Raw genomic sequence first — 21,075 nt, 5'->3', positions numbered from 1 at the left:
CATTTTTGTTTTCCATTTAGTAGAAAACCAGAAATTTTTATTCAAGCAACGTACTTCACAATAAAATTACTCAAGTATAAAATACAGTGCAGTAAAAATACTCCTGACAGAGTATCGCTCAAGAGCCGTTTCTTGTGCGATTTTTGCGACGACTTTAAAATTCGTAATTTTCACGCAGGCTTGACGCGTCCGCCAAGTTTGGTTCGTTTTTGAATATGATAAAGCCCCCAAAAAGCCAATTCATTTGGCATAATAAGAAGAAACTTAGTGCCTTCGCAGCGCTTAGCTGCTCGGAACTAATAATAAATCAGTCTGGTTCCCGCAGTACAATAGTATCGCAATGCGGAAGTGTTTTATTTTGAATGAACTAACCGGAAGTCGTTTACATCACCCGTTCTAGCTTTCCGTTAGTTCCTCTCCGTAGAGCCGCATCAGCAGCAGCAGCATCCGCGGCTCCCCCCGCAGAGGACACCGGGTACTGGAAGGACGCAGGCCCGGCGAAGGGAGAGGTCCTGGCCTGGGTGCGGATCCCGAAGAGGCCCCGGGTCGGGTCCGCCGCTGGATGGAGTCCGGCTGCGTTCAGACAGCAATGGCTATGGGTCTGACATCGAAGAAGGCGTCTGCTCGGAGCGTCACGGTGGAGCGGAAGAACCTCATCACGGTCTGCAGGTAGACATCACGACCTGGTCGAGGCTCCGTGTTTATTTATTAGCACTTCTTCTGAGTGACGGTCACTTAATAACAACTAAACATAGTTGGTAAAAAACTATAAATAATTATAACCTTCAGAATAGTAGTTATTTTTAAGAGGAGGTAGGTGCGTTTCCATCTTCACAAACTGCCATTATGAGGAGAATATAAAATAGTGTAACCATTCATATGTCAAGAGTTCACTTATATGGATTTATGTTTTTATATTTCATGTTGTTGACATAGTGAGATCTATTTTTAGTTGCCCACCTGTCTAAAATGGCCAGTGATGTCATTAAAAGCCCATCACTGACAGCTGAGCAGGACAAGGGCACCGGGAGCTTTGCAAGGACTCCTCCCCACATGAGAGGCCCTCCATCCGGGTTCATCCACCCGGTGGGAGCAGGCAGTGGCTGCAAGGCGCCTGGGGGCCGCTGACCTCCACAGTGACCAGAGACGGTTCAGTCAGGAGAAATCTGACTGCACAACCCACAAAGGACTACATTTTTGACACAAAAAAAAAACTCAGAAATTTTTAGATTGCCAGATGATTTTTTTGTACAAAAAACAAGGACATTTCTGAGCTCCAAAAGTAAAAAAAAATAAAATAATAATAATAAAAATGCAAGAAATTTTGAGATAAATCTCAGAAATTTTCCAGAAAAATTGTGAAAATCTGAGTTTAAAAAGTTGAAAATTTTGGGAGAAAATTTCGAGATCCCAGAAATGTTCTAGAAGAAACAAACTTCTGAGCACCAAAATTATCAAAAATTTACTTTAAATTTGTAAATCTTAGACATTTTCTGGAAAAAAACAGGAAATTTCTGAGTCTTGAGTCAAAATTTGCCAGAAAAATATTTTTTTTTTTAAGAAAAAACGCAGATAATTTGATGACTGTTAAAACTATTCAAACTCACAAAATACATTTTTTTCTAGAAATTTCTGAAATCTCAGTTTCTGATATCTTTCCAGTAAATGTTTGACTTTTTGAATCAGAAATTTCCTGTTCTCTAGAAATCTTTTCAAACTCAAAATAAAAAAAAACATTTCTAAAAATTTCTGAAATTAATCTCAAAATTTCAGATTTTTTTCCCAGCAAATTTCCAAACTAAGGAATTTTAAATTTTTTTTAGTTCTTATAAAAAGTTACTTATAAGTTAGTTTTGTCTTATTTCAAGTGTACTGAGATATTTGCACCAGAAAAATAGATAAAAATACGCTTTTGCAACTTAAAATGTTTTTAAAACATTAGAAATTCACAATTGTACATCTTTAAGTGTAATAACTTCACAACTAAATTATTTTTTGATGTGATTTTTTTTTTACAATCTCAATCAAACTGAAAGCAAAGCAGCACATTTTTAACTGCGTCTTCTACATCATAAGAAAGAAAAAAATACTCCCAGGTAGACACACATTCAAGCATTTTTTATTCTCTTTATGGTCCTTTTTTGCATTAAAGTGAGATACATGGAGCCACAACACACAACACAAAGCAGACATGGCTGCAAAGGAAACAAAACGGTTTCACATCGGACTTTTAACACGAACATGAGTGAGGAACCACGAACACGCTTGTTTTCAGTTTGCTCCGACCGTGCTCAGACACTTTTAATCATGTAAGCATTTAAAGACAAACAAGACGAGACGGAAATAAAACTCAAAATGCTTTCTGTCAGTAATGCTCACTCCAAATTCTGCATTTTCCTCGTTTCTTTTAGCGATTAACTTCTTTTAAAGGAGATGTTTTCCTCCAGGTGCGTCTGTCCGATCTTCTCTTTCGTCACTTTTCCTTTTCGTTCCACTCTGAGCTGATCGGAGTCGTTATGGGATGTGGAAGCTGAATGTGCAGCCGGCCTCTTGGCCGTGCGTGACGTTCTTCTTATAAATTATCCAGACACAGATACCTGGCTGCAAAAACACTAAATACTACCAAGTATTTTGGTTTAGTTTCTAGCGCAAATGTCTTGAAATAAAACAAACTAACTTACAAGTAATTTTTCAGCAAGATATAAGAGCTTGTTTTAAGTAAATAAAAGAATATTTCACCATGTTAAAAGTGGAATAACTAATTATTTACTTTAAAAAGCTCTTATTTCTTGCTAAAAGTTACTTCTAAGTTAGTTTTAGTAGGAAGATATTTTCACTAGAAACTAGACAACAAATACTTGGTAACATTTTTTTTTTTTTTGCAGTGCATGAGCTAAATGACGTTAGTGCTTCTCATTAGTGCGGCGTGCCAAGCTTTTCTTATATCCTCATATACGTGTGTATAAATGTAAAAAGTCTATTTTAACATACAGTCAGCAAAGACACAGATTAACCCTTTCCATTCTTAATATGTTTTGTTGGGAGGGGGAACAACAACATGGTTTCAGTTCTGCTTTGGGAAGAAAAAGTTCTTTTTTTTTTAGTGTTTCTTGTCCCACAGAACTGATCTCAGCTCAGTGTTTCATAAAGCCGAGTCTGCTTTAATTAGAGACACGTTTACAGAGGAGGACACCTGCGTGCAGAGAACGGGGCGCTGGGAACTTCTTGAGCAAACATTTGCATCATGTCAGGGAACAGTTTCCGTACGAGGAGGGTGAAATGAGCAAGATGGAAACTACGAATAACGATGAGATTCTATTTAAAATGGAGAGTTTTTGAAACAGGAGGGTAAACATGGTGTCCAGTTGCCAGTAGCAACAGGTTTCCTACTTTAACTCGGCTGAGGCTTCCTGCGGAGAGTGAAAATCTGAGCCGAATTTCACCAAATGCTGTTCAAGCGGCAGTAATAAACGGAGAAAACGAAATGATTTGTTGCTTTCTGGTCTGGCTAAGACGTCCGTGTCGGTGGGAGGACTGCAGGACGAGTGCTGCTGTTGCTGTGGACACGGAGAACCTGGGAAGGAATAAATGATATAAGTGAGAAAGAAAGAAAGGAAGGAAGAAAGAAAGAAAGAAAGGAAGGAAGCTGACGGGAACGACGCGGCTGCTGCAAACACACACACACAAAAAAAAGATCCACGTTTCTGCATGCCGGACGTGCTTGCTTTGCATCGTTTTGTGCGTTATTTCGACGTCAAAATGTTTCGACAAGTATTTGAATTTTTCTTTGCAACCTCTCTTTTGCGTTCTTCATGATTCGCTAGCGGTTGCAGCAGAGGTTCAGTAGGTTTGGGGATCAATCATGAACCGATCAGCTTGCTCTCACATTTATATCCCTGATTTATTATCATCTCCCAATCAAAACGCCGTCGCTGCCCGTCTGACGCCCCGATCCGTCTGCACCTCCGCCAACCACCAAACACTTTGCTTTGACTCTTCAGAGGGAAATCAAGAGAAACAGAACCTGCTTTGGGTTTTTTTTTGTTTTGTTTTGTTTTGGCTACAAGAGAGCAAAACTTGACTTTTTGTGCCAGTCCAGCAGCGCAGGAAAAGGGAGTTTCCTTTGCGATGAGTTCGACTGCAGTGTCATCTGATCCTGCTGCTCAGGCCAGGACTGAAGGGAGAGAAAGAAAACAAGAGAGGAGAGAAGGAGAAAGACGTGAGGAGAAGGAAAACAGGCAGGAGGCGAAGCAAAGCCGAGGGTTACACTGCAAAAACACAAAACCTTACCAAGGATTTTTGTCTTGTTTCTCCTGCAAATATTTTAGTGCACTTAAAATAAAACACCAAGACACAGGAGCTTGATTTAATATTGATGAAAAATTACAAGCTCTGGGTGAAACTTTTATTTTAAGAGAAAATTAAGGTGAATTTTCACTGCCGTCACCCTGGATTTGATTTAGGGGTAAATCACAAACACACTCCACATTTTCTGAGTTTTATTTGCAAAAAAGTGTTTGATTTTTCTTTTTCACTGTTTCCCTTTCAACATAAAGTCACATCAGCTTGATTTCAGTCAATAAGTCCTTAATATTCATGAAAAAGTTCAAGTTCCACTGGCAGATTCACTTAAACATGGAAAAATATCTCATTATAAATTAAATAATCTGCCAGTAATTTCCCATTGATATTAAGCAACAAGATTTTATATCACTAAAAAGTTACTTAAGTACAGAGTAACTGATCACATTATCATTTAATATTTAAAAATTACATAATGAGATGGACTAAAATTTAAAGTTAAGAGAATTTTTGGTTTGTAAGGATGAAAATGGCATTAATTCATGTATAACAAAATAACAAAATCAGACACAATAATTTTTTCCAAATCAGTTTCTTACAATAAAAAAACTTGAGAAAATTAACAAAAACTTCAGGTGTGTGTCTCTGTCTGATTAATTTTTGGTTAAAACGTGTTTTTTCATTTAGTGGGAAGAAAATCCAGAGATTTTACTGAAGTAAGAATAGAAATACAAAGTACAGCGTAGTAAAGATACTCCTAAAAGTACATTTTCAAAAAAGTTACTCAAGTAAATGTACCTGTAAGTTATTTTTGTCTTATTTCAAATGTACTAAAATGTTTGCACTGGAAACTAGAGCAAAGTACTCAGCGATATTCAGTGTTTTTGCGGGATAAATGCAGTTTTTGGCGTCTTTGTGGCTCAAACTAATTCCTGTAAGTACAGTGGAAAGGTGAGAAAGGGAGAACAAGAGCGGCTTTCAGTCGGCGCTGAGTGGGGCCTGGAAGAGGTCCAGGGCGGAGCGAGAGGGGGCACAAAGACGGCTGTCAGAAAGCAGCGCGGTTGTTGTTCAGTGTCAAATCGTACCAAGAGCACGTTGCTGCTCCGCTCAAACATTTGCATTTTTAAGGCGTCCTTCAGATCAAAGCGAGTTCGTACAACTATCTGCTGCAAAATCACAAAATCATCAGGTACGGAAGAGCTGCTTTGTAGTTTTCTTTGACCAGACAGGTTGCTTGTTTTGGTCTGATGCTCTGCAAAAACACAAAATCTTACCAAATATTTTTGTCTAGTTTCTAAATTAATTCACTTAACATGGAAAGATATTTCATTATTAAAAAAAACCTCTTTCAATGGAACTAGCACTTTTTAAAAATCGATATGAAGGAATTATTTACTGAAATCAAACTCCTGTATCTTCCTCAGAAATTACTTATAAGTTAGTTTTGTCTTATTTCAAGATATTTGTACCATAAACTAAACCAAAAATATTTGGCAAGATTTAGAGTTTTTGCAGTGAAGAGGATTATTTTTAGAAGTGCAAATGTGACGACTGACCAAAATGGATCAGTTTTGCAGAAATACTGAGGAGACGTTCTACTACACAGGGGTGTCCAAAGTGCGGCCCGTGGGCCATTTGTGGCCAATTTGCTGTTTTTTTGTGGCCCCAAACTGCATGGAAACTTTATTTGCAGTTATTAGCAACATGATTTGATTTTCAACAATGAAAAACATCAAACACGACACAAAATAATCATCTTTTTCACAAAAAAGTCATTTTCCTTTTCCTAAATCATCTGTTGGATTTTTGCTAATGTTGATGCACCAAAATCAGCTTTTTAAAAGTTTATTGAACTTGGCTAAATATCAACAAACATTTTGAAAGAAAGTAACCCAAATCCTATCTATATAGCGAGCAGAAAAGACCTAGATGCCAATAACCAGAGGTGGTAGAGTAAAAAAAACTGTATTCTAGTAAAAGTAGCACTACTTCAACATATTTTACTCAAATAAAAGTAAAAAGTAGCCATTCAATAAATTACTCAAATAAGAGTAAAAATGTATTTGGTAAAAAGTTTACTCAGGTGCTGAGTATCTGATCAAATTATCAATCATTTAATATTTATAAATTACATCATCAGACGGACCAAAATAGTGGAAATTTTGGTATTTTAAGGACCAAAATGGCAATAATTCATCTAAGTAACAAAAATTAAATCAGGCAAAAATAAGTGTTTCCAAATCAGTTTTTTTCCAAATAAAACTGATGAAACTTTAGCAGAAACTGCAGGTGTGTGTCTGTGTCTGGTGAATTTCTGGTTTAAACATGTTTGCTTTTCATTCAGTGGGTAGAAATCCAGAAATTTTACTCAAGTAAGAGCAGAAATACTTTATAATAAAGTTACTCAAAGTACAGTGTAGTAAAGATACTCCAAAAAGTAAATTTTCAACAAACGTCACTAAGGTAAATGTAACCCAACTCTGCAAATAACAAATGGGAAATGAAAAAGTTTAAATGCGCAGAGCCATCGGACTCTCCTTACACGATGTAAACGCCACTGACCTGTTTTCTTGACCATTCCAAGTCAAAACCCCCAAACCAAATTTAATCCAGTTTTCATGGACATTGTGGTATCCAAACGTTCCCTGCCTTGATGCTGTTTGGTCGCGGCTTCCCGCCTCCCCGCCCTGGGCTCCGCGTCCTCTAGATCGTCTTTGTCTTGCGTTTTGGGAAGAGGGCTTTCCGAAAAGACGTGGTGGTGGTTCCCCTGCTGAACGAGGCGCTGCCCAATGAGATCTTGGTCTTCCCACTGGTGATGGTGGACGAACCCAGAGACGTCGTGCTCCTTCCCCGAGAGATGGAGGAGCTCCCCATGGCCAGCTTGGTCTTCCCCCGCTTGATGGTGGTGTTGCCCAGCGTCAAGGCCGTCTTCCCCTCCGTGAAACTGGTGTTCCCCATTGTCTTCCTGACCCGGACTCGACGTTGGGGTTCGGGACTCACTCCACACCGAGCATGGCACAGTCATGCAGCTCGTCTCGGAGTCGGTCGTAACATGACCAGAATGCTAAGCATGGACGGCGCGACCCCCGTGTGGCATAAAGCCTCCGTTGAGCTGCCCTACGTGGGCTTTGGAAGGCCGCATACCACCCAGGCGTCCCGTGAATGGACAGAGGCAGCCGTAGGTGGACGCAGCCTATCCGGGGGGGAACTCGGACAGTGGGGCGATTGTCCCTCGGACACGACGACACCGGACGGTTGAAGGAGACATTGTTGAAAAACAGGACAGTCCGCGGTGACATCACTTTCTTCTCCGCCATTGTTCCCGTACAGCTTCTGATTGTAAGACGTCCCCTCTGTGCACAGCTGAAAGCGCCGTATGTAAAATCAGCTGCTGCTTTTGTTGCAGAATGAAGACTGGATGTGTTTATCTTTCCCCATAGATCTGGATCTGAGGCTTTGATGGCCTCGCTTGTTATTATGGTCAACTAAAGCGAGCAAAATGGCCTCCACTGAAATTCAGAAATCATTTCAGTTAAATGAAATAAATAAAAACGGTAATTAATGGAATAAATAGAAAAAAGGGAGCAAATCTTTTCTCTAGAAAAAGACAAGGAAATTTCTTAGTTTGAAAAGTCGTAAATTTGCTAGAAAAAATATAAGAATTTTGAGATAAATTTCAGAAATTTTGTACAAAAAACAATAAACTATTAGTCCAAATAGTTGAAAATTTACTTGAAAAATCTCAAAGTTTGAGATCAATCTCAGAATTTTCTAGAAAAACAAGTAAATTTATAAATTTGAAGATTTGCTAAAGAAAATTTCAGAAATTTTGAGTTGAACTCAGAATTTTCTAGATGAAACAAGAAAATTTGAGGTGTAAAGCTGAAGATTTTCTAGAGAAATTTCAGAAAATTTCTGTAAACAATGTGGACATTTCTGAGTTGGAAAAATAGAAAATTTGCCAAAAAAACAAAACAACAACTTAGAAATCTTAAGATCAATTTAGAACATTTTCTTTAAAAAAAAAACAAAACGTGGCAGTTTCTGAGTTTCAGAAGTCAAACATTTTTGACAATTGCAAATGTTCAGTTTGAAAAGGAAATTTTCCAGAAAATCTCAGATTTTTTTTCCTGGCAGATTCTTATTTTTTCAAACAGGAAATTTTTAAATAATAAAACGATGTATTAGGCCGATATGGATGGGAAATAAAAAGTAAAAAATGTACCTGGGAAAAATTGACGTTTTCTAGAAAAAGACTTGGAAATTTCTGAGTTTCAAATTCAGAAATTCCTTATTTTTTTCTGAGGTTAATCTAAAATTTTCAGTTTTTTGGCAGAAATTTATCACACCATTGTATGAGCTGAGGTTTTGATTGCGTGTCTCTGAAGGTTATAATAGTTAACTAAAACAAAATAACAAAAACTGAAATTGAGAAAACATTTTCATTAACTGAAATAAATAAAAACAGTAGTTAAAGGGGAGAAACTACAACTAACTGCAACTATATAACAGCAACTAAAGCTACTGAAATTAAGAGTTAAAACACTTTTCTTTGAATCTATTTATTAGCCTTCCAAACTGACGTGAAATTTATTTATTTTGTCCCCACACAAGCAGTTTACGTCAGCTGTCAGCAAATTACGGTGTCAGTTGGTTGTCCAGCAATAATTGAATAAATGTTTTGAAAATGGTGTTTTCTGTTGCGTATTAATTACCTAAACTATGTAAACATAATCGCTTTTTGAGTTCACCACCTAAAAATGAATCAAAGTTTAAAGAAACTACAACTACAACTGGTAGAAACTAAACTGAAACTAAGCAATATTTAACTATTGCCCACTCTTAAAACTAACTGAATTAGACAAAAAGTCACAATGAAATAAGCTACAGTGAAAAGTCCAACACTATCCCATTTTTTAATAACTACACACAAAGCAATCAGGAACAACCAGGCGAAGCAGAGTGTAGAGGTATTATCTTTATATGCACTATGACATTAATACACTTTTACAGTTTTGTTGTGGATACAGCTTGCAGCCGAACCATGGGAATGCATGAAAGACCCACTGGACTCCTACTGATCCCGGCTGCACAGAACGGATGAATTGTTCTCGTGTCGCCACATATACATCACATCACATCTGTTCAAGCTTCCCCTCCCTGCTGAGCTCAACACACCATAAAGCCTCATCGCATCACTGTCGCATTTGCATAACATCCTCTGCACGCTTTCTAACACGGGACTCCCCCCCTTTTTTCTGAATTAAAGACGAGTTAAAATCCCAAACATAGCAGCTGGTTGTGACTACTGACCTTCTAACACTGACCACACAGACACATCCACGAGCTTTTATTTGTGTGCTGGATTCACGTGTGAAAATCCCAGTAGATGTTGCTGTGCCTTTCCTTGCCCCTGATGAGGGTCGTCTTGACAACAGACACAGATTTGGTCCCGTAGGTAAAGGTCAGAGTCATGAGAGAGCTGGTGGTCTCCCCCCGCGTCACCGAGGTTTTAGCCACCGTTATGCTGTTGCTGCCCAAAGTTACTACGGTTTTGCTCCAGGAAAACGAGGATTTCCCCCAGGAGATGAACAACCTTGTCCTCAGGAACGAAACCCTGCCTTTGGTGAAGGAGGTCTTGCTTGACGAGAATGTAGTTTTCCACTCGCTGTTAGAGTCTTTTTTGGACTGCTTGGCCGCTTTGGGTGTCTTCGCCCTGGGCTCGGGGTCTCTCTCCATCTAGGTGTTCCTGCGCTTGGACGTCAGCGCCTTGCGGAAGGAGGTGGTGGTGGTTCCCCGGCTGAAGCTGGCCCGTCCCAGAGCCACGGTCGTCTTTTGCCTTTGGATGGTGGAATCTCCCATGGAGGTGGTGGTCACTCCCCTAAAGATGGAGGACTTGCCTAAGGACACTGTAGTCTTTCCCCTGGCTATGGAGGTACTCCCCACTGCCAGGGCAGTCTTGCCCTCTGTAATGCTCGTGTTGCCCATTGAAGCGGAGGCAGCCTGGCAGCCAGCTATCGCGCACGCCGCATAGCAGACCCTCTGCGGCGCAGAAGGGCAAGCATGTCAAGTCAAAAAGCCACACCGGAGCCGCTGCAGCTGCCCTAAATAGATCTCAGCACCATGTATAGATGAGGGGGAGGGAATTATTTGATCATGCTTTGATGCTGGCTGGTCCCTCAGAGAGACAAGACCCAAAGGAACCTGGAAGCGCGGCAGAACCGAGCAGACAGGGGGATAATTGTGTTGATTTCATGATAACAAAGCCGGGGCATTGAAGGGGGCGCTTTGTGTAAGCACACAGGACAATTGGGGTGACCTCAGTATGAGAAGATGGCGTGGTTCCCAAAAAAGAAAGAAAGAGAAAAGCCCTCCTCCCTGCTCTGTTTAGATACAGTACTACGTTTGTCTGCCTCAGTACAGTACGGCGCTCAGCTGCAGGGGGCGTGCAGCACAAAACCCTTAAAATTGGGGAATGTAACGTTTATAAAACGTTTTTTACATGTTTCTTTAAACCTCTACCATCTCCCTGTACTAACGGGAGACAACCAGTAAGAGCCAGGAGGCGGGTTTTAGCGCTGCCAATCATGCTATTCCCTCCCCCTTCCTTTCTGCTACGCTGCAGCTTCCTAGCCTGCTAGGAATGCTAAGGCCTAGTTAGCATAGCCACCGCTGATGCTGTGACAGTTTGTTGTTTCTCCGCCATTAGCACATGTAGCAGCGAGTACATAGGCTGATTGACAACGTTAAAATTTGAAATCTGAGAAAAAGAGTGACTGAGATTAAAATCTGAATTCTGAGGGAAATAAAGTCTGAATTCCAAAAAACAAGTTAGAATTCTGAGATCAAAATTTAAATTCCGAGAAAAAAAAACTAAATTCTGAGATTAAAGTCAGACTTAAATGTAAGGCATTAAAGGTCTTTATTTTAGACAGATTTAATAAAAAATGTTGATGCGCGACTCATTGCTTAAAATGTTAATGTTTTCCCTTTAAGTTGCTGTTCAGTTTTCCAACTCAGTTTTGTTTGTCTCTTTGTTTTTCAGATTTTCTGTGAAGACTCTTCTAGAAAAGTACACAGCAGAGCCTATAGATGATTCATCGGAGGAGTTCATTAACTTTGCTGCTATTTTAGAGCACATCCTCAGCCACCGCTTCAAAGGTAACACAGCAGGTAACATATGAAGCAAAAAAACAGTGTTGCCGTGACTACATCCTGCAGTCTGAGCAGAAATAATCCCCTGCTGTGCTTCAATCTGCGCGCAGGTTCAGGGAGTTGGTTCAGCTCCGATGGACAGCGCAGTTTCTGGGAGTACATCCGGCTGGCGTGCAGCAAGGTGCAGAACAACTGCATCGCCAGCATCGAGAACATCGAGAACATCAGCACGTCCCGAGCCAAGGCGAGGACTTTACGCGTTCACGGGGGGGGAAGGGTTTCCGTCAGAGAGAGGGCCTTCTGTTCCCGCTGACTTCTTCTGTCGTCCCACAGGGCCGGGCCTGGATCAGAGTGGCTCTGATGGAGAAGCGTCTGTCTGAATATGTGTCCACTGCTCTGAGGGACACCAGAACAACCAGGTCCACTTTAATTTTTATTTATATAAAAAAACATCAAACACAGCGCACGTCTCATCACTGCAAAAACACAAAATCTTACCAAGTATTTTTGTCTAGTTTCTTGTACACTTGAAATAGAAAAATAACTTACAAGCAAGTTTTCAGCAATATGTAGGAGCTATATTGATTTTAAAAAAGTACTAGTTCCCCTGAAAAACAAGACATTTTCCCATGTTATTAGTGAAACAATCTGCCAATGGAACTTTTAGATCAATATTTAGGAATAATTCAATTACAACAAGCGCTTCCTGTAAGTTAGTTTTGTCTTATTTCAAGTGTAATAATATATTTGCACTAGAAACTAGACCAAAAATACTTGATAAGATTTTGTGTTTTTGCAGCGATAATTGGATAACATAGTAAAGTCGACCTTTTATGCTTCCTTGAACTGGCCAGCATAGATCTATGGGCTTTACAAAACAATTTTCCCACAAAATCATTCTTAGATAATAAGATGATAATAAGATGTTATTCTGTTCAGTTCAGAGTTCTATCAAAATTAGCCTCTTGTCACTTTAAATCCACTGGCCACGCCCCCAAACTCAATGTTTACACTCACGGTTTGAAAATGGCTGCACACAGACGCCCAATTATACAACCATAGAGCTCTGAAAAGCAGAAGTAGAGCCTTTTGCACAACCAACAAGAATGAAGCAAGTGGTTTTTGGACACCAAAACACTTGTCTTTTTTTTAGCAGCTATTACAGTGGTAAAATCCCAACAGTGGTAAAATCACATGAAATATATATAAATTATTTATTTATTAGATTGCTTAATCTGGGAATTGAGTCAGAATTTCGTACCACAAACAAGCAAAGCCGGTATGACAATAAAAAAAAATCCTTGAAAACCATCTGATCAAACTGTTGGAACTCAGATTAGGTTGCTAGGTAGCGGGACTGGGCTTCGCTGGGGTTGCTAGGTAACAGCAGTTTTTGGAATGGTCTATATTCCAGACACCAAAAAACATAAATTTACTTCTAAAAAAAACAAAAAAAAAACATCTGGGTGTTTTTTTCAGCTGCTTGGTCTGTTTTTGAGAGCATCTGAAAGAAGAAAAGGTATGAGTATGTATTGGTATGCACTGAAGTTAAAACCAAATTAATAAAAAATATTTTGTCAACAGGAGGTTCTATGATGATGGAGCCATTATGCTGAGGGAGGAAGCGACCGTCCTGACTGGCATGCTGATTGGACTGAGCGCCATCGACTTCAGGTGAGGTTTCTCTGAAAATTAGGTTTTTAGCAGAGGTGGGAAGAGTAACAGTGAAAAAGTGTTTGGTAAAAATATTACTCTACGTACTGAGTAACTGATTAAAACATCAAACATTTAATATTTAAAAATTGCATCTTCACACAGTAGAAATTTTGGTATTTTAGAGACCAAACTTAAAATAATTTCTATAAATAACAAAATCAGGCAAAATATTTTTTTGCAGATCAGTTTCTTTGAATATTAAACTTATGAAACTTTAACAAAAACTGAAGGTGTGTCTGGTGGATTTTTGGTAAGTACAAATACTTCATAATAGTTACTCGCGTAATAGTAACTATTACGTTTTTGTAAGAATAAAAGTCCTAATAGTACATTTTTCAAAAAGTTACTCAAGTAAATGTAACTGAGTAAATGTAACTACCCAACTCTGGTTTTTATTTATAACAATCTGGTTGTAAAAGAGCAACTTTTGTGCAGTTTTTGCTTGAAAGGAGAAGCTCTGGATGGGAAATGCCCAGCTGTGATTGACTACACGCCGTACCTAAAGTTCACTCAGAGGTGAGATTCAGCCAGCTGATCTATTCACTTCACATAGGATGTGTTTTTAGTAGAGATGAGCCGATCAGGTTTTTTCCTGACGATTCCGATTCCGGTCACCCATGAGGGCCGATCGCCGATACCGATCACATAATTATTTTTATTAATCATAAGCACTACCGGTTACATTACATGGAAAAAGGAACCATAAATTCACCTTAATTTAGACAAAAACTTGTTTTTAATAACTTTTTCCAAGAAGAAAACTAAACAGGCATTCTGCTAATTGTACTGCTATAGTAATATTATCTTTAACAGACCGAAAACATATGGAGGCTCTGAAGAGGCTAAATAATGCAAAGAGTCAAAATAAAACCTCTCAACATTGCCAAAAAATTCAAGTATAAAACTTAACATTCAAAGGCAAATACAGGATCCATTACAATAAACAATCCTGAGTTACTGAATGAAACCTTCCTGTTAGCATGGCGGCTAGCTGATTACTGCTAGTTCTGTGTGGCTGTTTCTGACTGAGCGGAGTAATTATGCAGAGCAGGGAGGAGATCGATTTTTTTTTTTAGAGATTAAAAAAGAGATTTTAGATTTTTAGATTTTAGAGATTGTCTCATGTTAGGACAGTGAAAGTTTTAATACGTATATAAAATGTATTTTTTTAGGTTAGATGCTGCAGCTTTAAGCAGAGGTTCGGTGTGAGAGTCACTACCAGGTGGAGCAGAAGCGGCGCTCCGTCTGTGAAATATTACTACCTGTAGCGTAGCAGCGGTTAAACAGCGAGAGCTGAACCAGCGTCTTACATCGCAGCTCGAAGACTTAAATAATTTTGCGGGTTATTTGTTTAGCTTTCTGACCGTCATGCTAATTCGGGTGAGTGTTTGTAGCTGTGCGCTGCTTTACCTGCTATCTGATCCTCCGTATGTCTTTTTTACTGCAGTGAGCCTCGATGTAGCCAAACTCCGTCAAGTATGGCATTGTTTTTATGTCGTATTAGCTTTGTTGTGTTGATGCATTTTTACGTGCTTCAATTTTCAGCCGCAACACGCAAACGTCCCCATTCACTCAGTGCGTTATAATGACACATCGCTTAGGATTTGTTGCTGCGCGTTTGCGCAGTGTGAAGGAAAGAGGAGACCAGCTGCACAGGCAGGCTGCGAAATGAGATGCAGGTGATCGGTATTGGCAACAAGAGACAATGATCGCCGATCACCGATCATGCACTTTTACATGGAAATCGGCTGATTATGATCGGTGGCCGATCGATCGGCACACCTCTAGTTTTTAGTTTTCAGTTTGCTTTCCTGCCATGTAGCTACGACTACCTGAGCGATGAGGAGGACCGCCGCAGCGTGGACAGCAGCAACAGCGAGGAGAGCGTCCCCGAGCATCCGTACATCCCTCTGGTGACCGACGAGGAAAGCTGGAGCAACAAGTGCCGCAAGATGGAGCAAAGGTTTAAGATCGTCTACGCCCAGAAGGTGAGCAGGGCTCGTACGATTAATCTCATTAATGGTGATTAATCAATTATTGAAATAACTGTTAACTAATTTAGTAGATTCATTGTTAGAAATTGTTTAAAAAAATAAAAGAATTTTATCTCAAAATTCTAATTTTTTATTTTTATTTTAATTCTGATTTTTTTCTTTAAAATTGTGACTTTTTTCCTCCGAATAATTTTTTTCTGAAAACTCAGAACTTTTCTTTTGATATTAAAATCAAAATTCTTTTGTTTTTTTCAGTGGCACTAATCTTCTTCTGTACGGAACTGCACTAGTGGCATAATTTTAGCTTCACCTGGCTGATATTCTGTAGAAAAAGAAAAAAAGTGTCTTTTTCTACAGAAAAAGACACTTTTTCTGTAGAAAAAGTGTCTATAATAGTGTCTACTATTCAATTATTAATCGCTTATTGGAAAAACAATCAACAGAGCTTATCTTTTCACATGTTGATGCTACAAGTGTTTTTGGCTCTGGATGTATCTTTTGCTACAAATAAGTGTACGCTAAAAAATGCTGTGCTATTTCATTTTAGGCAAGAAAATGTTTTTTTTCTTACTTAAAAAAGAAACTATCTATTTTTGGTATTGTATACCTGGTTAAATGAAAGACCAGTTTTTTATCCAGTTAATCATCATAATAATTGATAACTAAAATAATAATTAACTGCAGCCCTGACTTCGCTAAGCTTCCTTCCCTCCAGTTTCCACTCATGTAGCTGTGGGTTTGCGTTGCGTAGGGGTATCTGGAGGAGCTGGTGCGCCTGCGGGAGTCGCAGCTGAAGAACGTGGAGACGGAGAACAAGCGTCTCCGAGCCAAGGTGGAGGAGCTGACACTGCAGGGTCAGCAGGAGAAGAAGGAGCTGGAGGCCATCGTGTTGGAGCTGCAGGCACAACTGTGAGGGATCACAATCAGATAACAGTGTGTGACTTAAACTGCAAAAACGCAAAATCTTACCAAGTCATTTTGGTCTAATTTCTAGTACACTTGAAACAATTTACAAGTAGCTTTCCAGCAAAACATAGGAGTTGGTTTTAACTTATAAAATACTTTTTTCTGTTGTTATAAGTGAAATAATGTGCTAAAAAAAACTACCGGTCGTACTTTTTTATCAATATTTTAGGAATTTTTACTTTTAACATGCTCCTATATCTTCTTCAGAAGTTACTGATAAGTTATTTTTTGTCTTATTTTAAGTGTGTGTGAGATATTTGCACTATGAACTAGTCCAAAAATACTTGGTAATATTTTGTTTTTGCAGTGTGCTGCTGGGCTGCCATTTGTTTACTTTCTGTGTTTCTTCTACAGTTAGGCTGTGTTCACACAACAGCTCTTGATGCTCAATTCTGATTTTTTTTTTTCCGCACGGTCGTTCATACTACTAACTAAACCTGACTGCAGTCAGACTTTTCTATGAACTTTTTATGTTCCCCAAAGCAATTCGCAGAAGAAGCACACAAACGTTCTTCTTCTGCGCCGTTCATGGATAGATTTTAAAATTTTTCCAGCAACAAGAGCCGACAGTGTCGTTACAAGATCTTAACAAGATGGAGGAAGCTAAAATACTTCAGAATCTCACCGGTTAGCTAACGGTTGGTGGAATCAACTGACTCGCTCACTCTTCGGTTACCTAGCAACTCGCTCGCTCTTTGGTTACCTAGCAACAACCTGCTGAGTAACTGGCCCAGCAGCAGTTTAAGGTCCCGCTTCATAGCTGCCTAAAAAATAAAAAGCAACAAGGATGGAAAACTATGAATAAAACAGGAAAGATCCTCCCGACAGTTTGAAGTTCAGATAATTAAAACATAAAAACTAATCAATAATTATCGATATTGATTGTTATGAAAAGCTTATATCGTGGTATGTTTTTCAGCCCGCAGTACTGACTGCAATTTCCATAGAGAAGTCAGTTTGCATGTGTAGTCAGAACCATGACTTCTTTCATAATCTTATAACTATTATTTTCAGCCATTATTTAAGTATGGATTAACCACGACAATCAAACATGTATCTGATTTAGTACCACATACAAAAGTGGAACAGAGCTGGTTTGTTTTTGGAGGTGAACATATCAGAATTGGGCTGTTCAGACTGAAAAAGTTTCATTTGAGTCAAAAAAAAAAAAAAAAAAAAGCGGATTTGGGTTGCATTTTCCTGCTGTGTCAATGTATTCTTAGATTTTTGTCACTTTTGGCATGCCGTCCTTAGAGCTGTCATGCTGGATACTTCACTTTACTACCCATTAAAAACTAATTCATAATTTCTGAAAAGTATGCAGGTCATGCGTCATGGTTCCCTTAGATTAGCTGGTTTATTATAATCTGCTGGTTTATTGTTTATGGGAAAAGTTGAAGGAGTCAACTAAAAACTGTGGTTTGATTTTGTGAACCATTTTACTCACAATTTCATTCATTTATATAATAATTTTCAAACTGTGATTTCTCTCACTGGCTTCTGTTATACGTAACATAAATACAGCTCATAATTACTCTGTATCACTCAGGTTCTTGTGGGATAAAAATATTATTTCTCACAGTAAAACCTTTTTCTCCCTGCAGCTCCGCCCTCATGCCTTGTGACTCCTCTCATCTGGCTAAAGATCTCGCCATCCCACTCGTCAACCAGTGGTCCACCATCACAAACAACCAAGGTGATGTCAAGCTGTTCCGCAGGTAAAACCTCTTTCCACTGTAAAATACTGTTTCTGGATGAATTCATTCAAATTATTTATGACTTCACAGAAAAAACACAAACTCTTTAGTCTAGTTTCAAGTAAAATATCTTAGTGCACTTGAAATAAGACCAAACTAGCTCATAAGTAACTTTTCAGCAAGATATAGGAGCTTGTTTCAACAATATTCTAAGAAATTATTGACTCAAAAAAACTCTTATATCTTGCAGAAAAGTTACTTGTGAGTTAGTTTTGTCTTATTTCAAATGCACCAATGTATTTTACTAGAAACCAGACTAAAGTACTTGGTAAGAGTTTGTGTTTTTGCAGCGTTATTATAGCTTATTTTTTGTGTTTTTCGTCAAGGAGGAGTTTCCATAGCCTGGAGCAACTTTCTCCTCAGGTCAGTCTGAACTCCGACTCCCAGAAAACGGATGGGAGGCAGAACGGAGATGCTGACTGGACCTCAGCGGGTAAAACTGCTGATGCTGAACATTTACAACACATTATGTTTTACAGTCAGTGGTGCAGTGCTCAATCTCAAGACACAGCAGCTTGTTTTAAGTCAATAATTCCTTTATATTGATTAAGGACTGGCACATTATTTCACTTACAACTTGACTTTTTTTCCCTTGTTATGTGTGTAAAATTCTGACTGTCAAACCAAAACGTTTTCATCAATATTAAGGAATTATTCACCTAAAACAACTACAATTTCTAGCTGAAAAGTTACTTGTAAGTTACTTTTTGTCTTATTTCAAGTGTACTAGCCCAAAGCTACTTACTAATTTAGTGTATTTGTTTTGTAAACCAAAACATAGGACAGTAATAAAAATCGTGATGAACTAACTACTTGATGATACAAATGAATTGGAAGAATAAATAAACCAATTTTGTCAAACTCCACATGTGTAACAATGTTAAAATAAAACCCTGCTGCCTTTGCACGCCTTGGATCGCTGTATAAAAGCCTCATAGTAGCAGCCACCCATGCTTATATCTGCACAAAGGCCGGCTTCATCCCACTACGCTGGTTTGCGTAGGCAGCGTAAACTATTCACAAACTTGGGATTTTCTGGTGTTTTCTGCAGAAAAAGACGACACTCCCTCCATGCTGGGGCTGTGCGGCTCGCTGGCCTCCTTACCGAGCTCCAAGTCTCTGGCGAGCCTGAAGTCCAGCGAGTGTTTGGTGAACATCAGCACCGAGCCCAGCCCTGCGCTCTCTCCCAGCTAGGAGCCCCCAGAGCAACAACTTAACCGCCCCCTAACCGATGCTGCATCGACCAAAACCTGCCACATTCCCACGTTGATGAAACTAAAACAGGAGCGTCAAGGCATCACATCTGGATTTTTACGCTGCAAGAAGCTGTTTTTTCCCGTATATTCTGTTATTTCAGATCAACCCACGCATCCAAAAACCATGCAAAACATCTGTTTACCTCTTTTTTTTTTTTTAAATATCAGTATTATTGCCACGGCTTTGTCTGTGTTTGCCTGTTTTGTTGAATTATCATGTGAAAAGTGTAACCAAAACAGCACAAGAAGGTGATTTTAAGGGTAACATTAAGACACGTGGATGTCAGAATACACTCAGCAGTATTTTTTAAATAGCATGACTGAATGAAACCGGCTGAAAATCTGCTGACAGTGCATTATATTCTGGTTTTAATTCTTTAACACCACAAACCTCTCCAGTATTCATCGGTTTTATACAGATATAAGCTGCTGCATAAGTTTTATTTTGATTTTGACCCTAAATTGTTTTGATTTTGACCATTTAGTTTTTGGTACAGCAGTGTTTTCTTCCCACTTGTTTACAGTTTGAATGTTTCTGTTGCAATAAACTGCCTTTTTCCATTATTTGTGTCTGAGCAAAACCATCTGCTGAACATTACTCTGGTTCCATCTAGTGGTAGACGTATAAGTTGTTTGAAACCATTTCGACCACACTGCAAAAACACAAAATCTCACTAAATTTGTTTAGTTTCTAGTACGAATATCTTTGTACACTTGAATAGTTTACAAGTGATTTTTTTTAGCAAGATATAGAAACTTGTTTTAGGTAAATAATTACTTATTATTGGTTTTAAAAAGTGTTTCTTCCACTGGGAGATTATTACACTTATAACAAGACATTTTTCCAATTTTATGAGTGAAATAATCAATATAAAATGTTTTCACCTCAAAAGCCCCTCAGCTTATTTAAATTATATGCATGACTACATTAAAAGATAAGATAAATCCACTTAAATTATTTGATTAAAGTCAACATTGTAATTCAATATAAATCCAAATATTCACTGGACTTGAGTTTAATTGAATATTAGCCAAACCTTTACCAAAGTCAAGTTATATTCACCAATTATTTTTCCCCAATTAAATACTACGTTACACTTTACATTGTGTGTTATATTTTCACTATTTTGACTCTTGCGGACTCTTGAAGAAAACTTCAAGAGTCCATTAGGTACTTCATTGTACCTAATGGCTAACGTTTGTCCGTGACGTGTGTAATGCGCCATTTCGACGATATGAAGGTTACCGGAAGCAGCGTACGTAAACAACCTTCCTTCATCGCAAAGAGAGAAGTACGGAGCCGAACACGATGGCTGTTGATGTTAATTAAATATTTGGAAGCGTGGCTAACACGGACTGAAAGGCTTCGTCCACGTCCTCCGACACGTTGACTACGATTCCAAAACAGCGCAGGAATTTGACGTCATCGTTCACAACTTCCACATCTGTTCGCTGATTGGCTGGGTAGAAATTCTACCGGAAGCGGTCTTTAAGTCCTCGACTGGCAGTTACGGGTTCGAGTCCCGGCCCGATTACCTTTCATACCTTTCTTTTCTTCCCCCTTCCTCACTACCCACTTTCTGGTATGGTAACTGCTAAATAAATACAAGTGGAGCTGGCAAAACCTTAAAAGAAAAGAAAAAGAAATTTTACCGCAGGGAATCAAAGTAAATGGGAGAAAGTCCAGACTGTCTGCTAGAAGTTATGTATAGATGTATAAATGTGCAATAACTCAAGATTTTTTTGCTTAAAAGTATTACGGTATGTAAAATATAAGTAAGGACGATGTGAGGCCACTGTGAACGCCTGTAAGGTCTGGGATTAAATGGAGGAGGGGATGGATGGCCCCATGCCCTGCAAAGCAGAACAGAAATCTTAACAAAGTGGGTGGGATTTTTTTTTTTTCTTTTTGGAGGTGATGGGGGGTGG

General features: G+C 38.9%; 2 protein-coding genes and 1 long non-coding RNA gene across 6 annotated transcripts; 1 reads left to right on the top strand and 2 right to left on the bottom strand.

Moving 5' to 3' along the window:
• The first annotated feature begins 389 nt into the window (after positions 1 to 389).
• Positions 390 to 19,710, top strand: rundc3aa (RUN domain containing 3Aa). 3 transcript variants are annotated; one of them, XM_008416298.3, is made up of 11 exons: positions 390 to 669; positions 11,348 to 11,475; positions 11,568 to 11,701; positions 11,791 to 11,876; positions 13,042 to 13,131; positions 13,609 to 13,689; positions 14,996 to 15,161; positions 15,919 to 16,076; positions 17,738 to 17,851; positions 18,220 to 18,323; positions 18,942 to 19,710. In XM_008416298.3, exons 1-11 carry the CDS (start codon positions 563 to 565, stop codon positions 19,082 to 19,084), a joined length of 1,311 nt encoding a protein of 436 aa, XP_008414520.1. In that variant the 5' UTR covers positions 390 to 562; the 3' UTR covers positions 19,085 to 19,710. The 3 variants fall into 3 exon arrangements, with proteins under 3 accessions (XP_008414520.1, XP_008414521.1, XP_008414519.1); XM_008416299.3 differs by having other exon boundaries at positions 391 to 669; positions 11,348 to 11,463; positions 18,217 to 18,323; XM_008416297.3 differs by having other exon boundaries at positions 391 to 669; positions 18,217 to 18,323.
• LOC145547536 (uncharacterized) lies at positions 2,098 to 7,897 on the bottom strand. 2 transcript variants are annotated; one of them, XR_014088731.1, is made up of 2 exons: positions 6,865 to 7,897; positions 2,098 to 3,574 (listed from the first exon to the last, which is right to left on the bottom strand). It is a non-coding gene; the product is annotated as an uncharacterized LOC145547536 (long non-coding RNA). The 2 variants fall into 2 exon arrangements; XR_534269.3 differs by having other exon boundaries at positions 2,098 to 4,174; positions 6,865 to 7,896.
• On the bottom strand, positions 2,098 to 10,499 carry LOC103468913 (uncharacterized). Its single transcript, XM_081610256.1, has 2 exons — positions 9,616 to 10,499; positions 2,098 to 4,174 (listed from the first exon to the last, which is right to left on the bottom strand). Exon 1 carries the CDS (start codon positions 10,288 to 10,290, stop codon positions 10,042 to 10,044), a length of 249 nt encoding a protein of 82 aa, XP_081466382.1. The 5' UTR covers positions 10,291 to 10,499; the 3' UTR covers positions 2,098 to 4,174; positions 9,616 to 10,041.
• Positions 19,711 to 21,075: the final 1,365 nt, after the last annotated feature.

This window comes from Poecilia reticulata, chromosome 8, assembly GCF_904066995.2.
Source record: "Poecilia reticulata chromosome 8, P_reticulata-male-v2, whole genome shotgun sequence".
In the NCBI taxonomy this organism is placed as follows: Eukaryota; Metazoa; Chordata; class Actinopteri; order Cyprinodontiformes; family Poeciliidae; genus Poecilia; species Poecilia reticulata.
This window is presented reverse-complemented; position numbering and strand designations above follow the sequence as displayed.

Coding starts and splice junctions, on each gene's coding strand:
- rundc3aa (XM_008416297.3), top strand. CDS start 563: ATGGAGTCCGGCTGCGTTCAGACAGCAATGGCTATGGGTCTGACATCG. Junction 11,877..13,041: donor AGGGACACCAGAACAACCAG/GTCCACTTTAAT, acceptor TTTTGTCAACAG/GAGGTTCTATGATGATGGAG. Junction 18,324..18,941: donor TGCTGACTGGACCTCAGCGG/GTAAAACTGCTG, acceptor TGTTTTCTGCAG/AAAAAGACGACACTCCCTCC.
- LOC103468913 (XM_081610256.1), bottom strand. CDS start 10,290: ATGGGCAACACGAGCATTACAGAGGGCAAGACTGCCCTGGCAGTGGGG.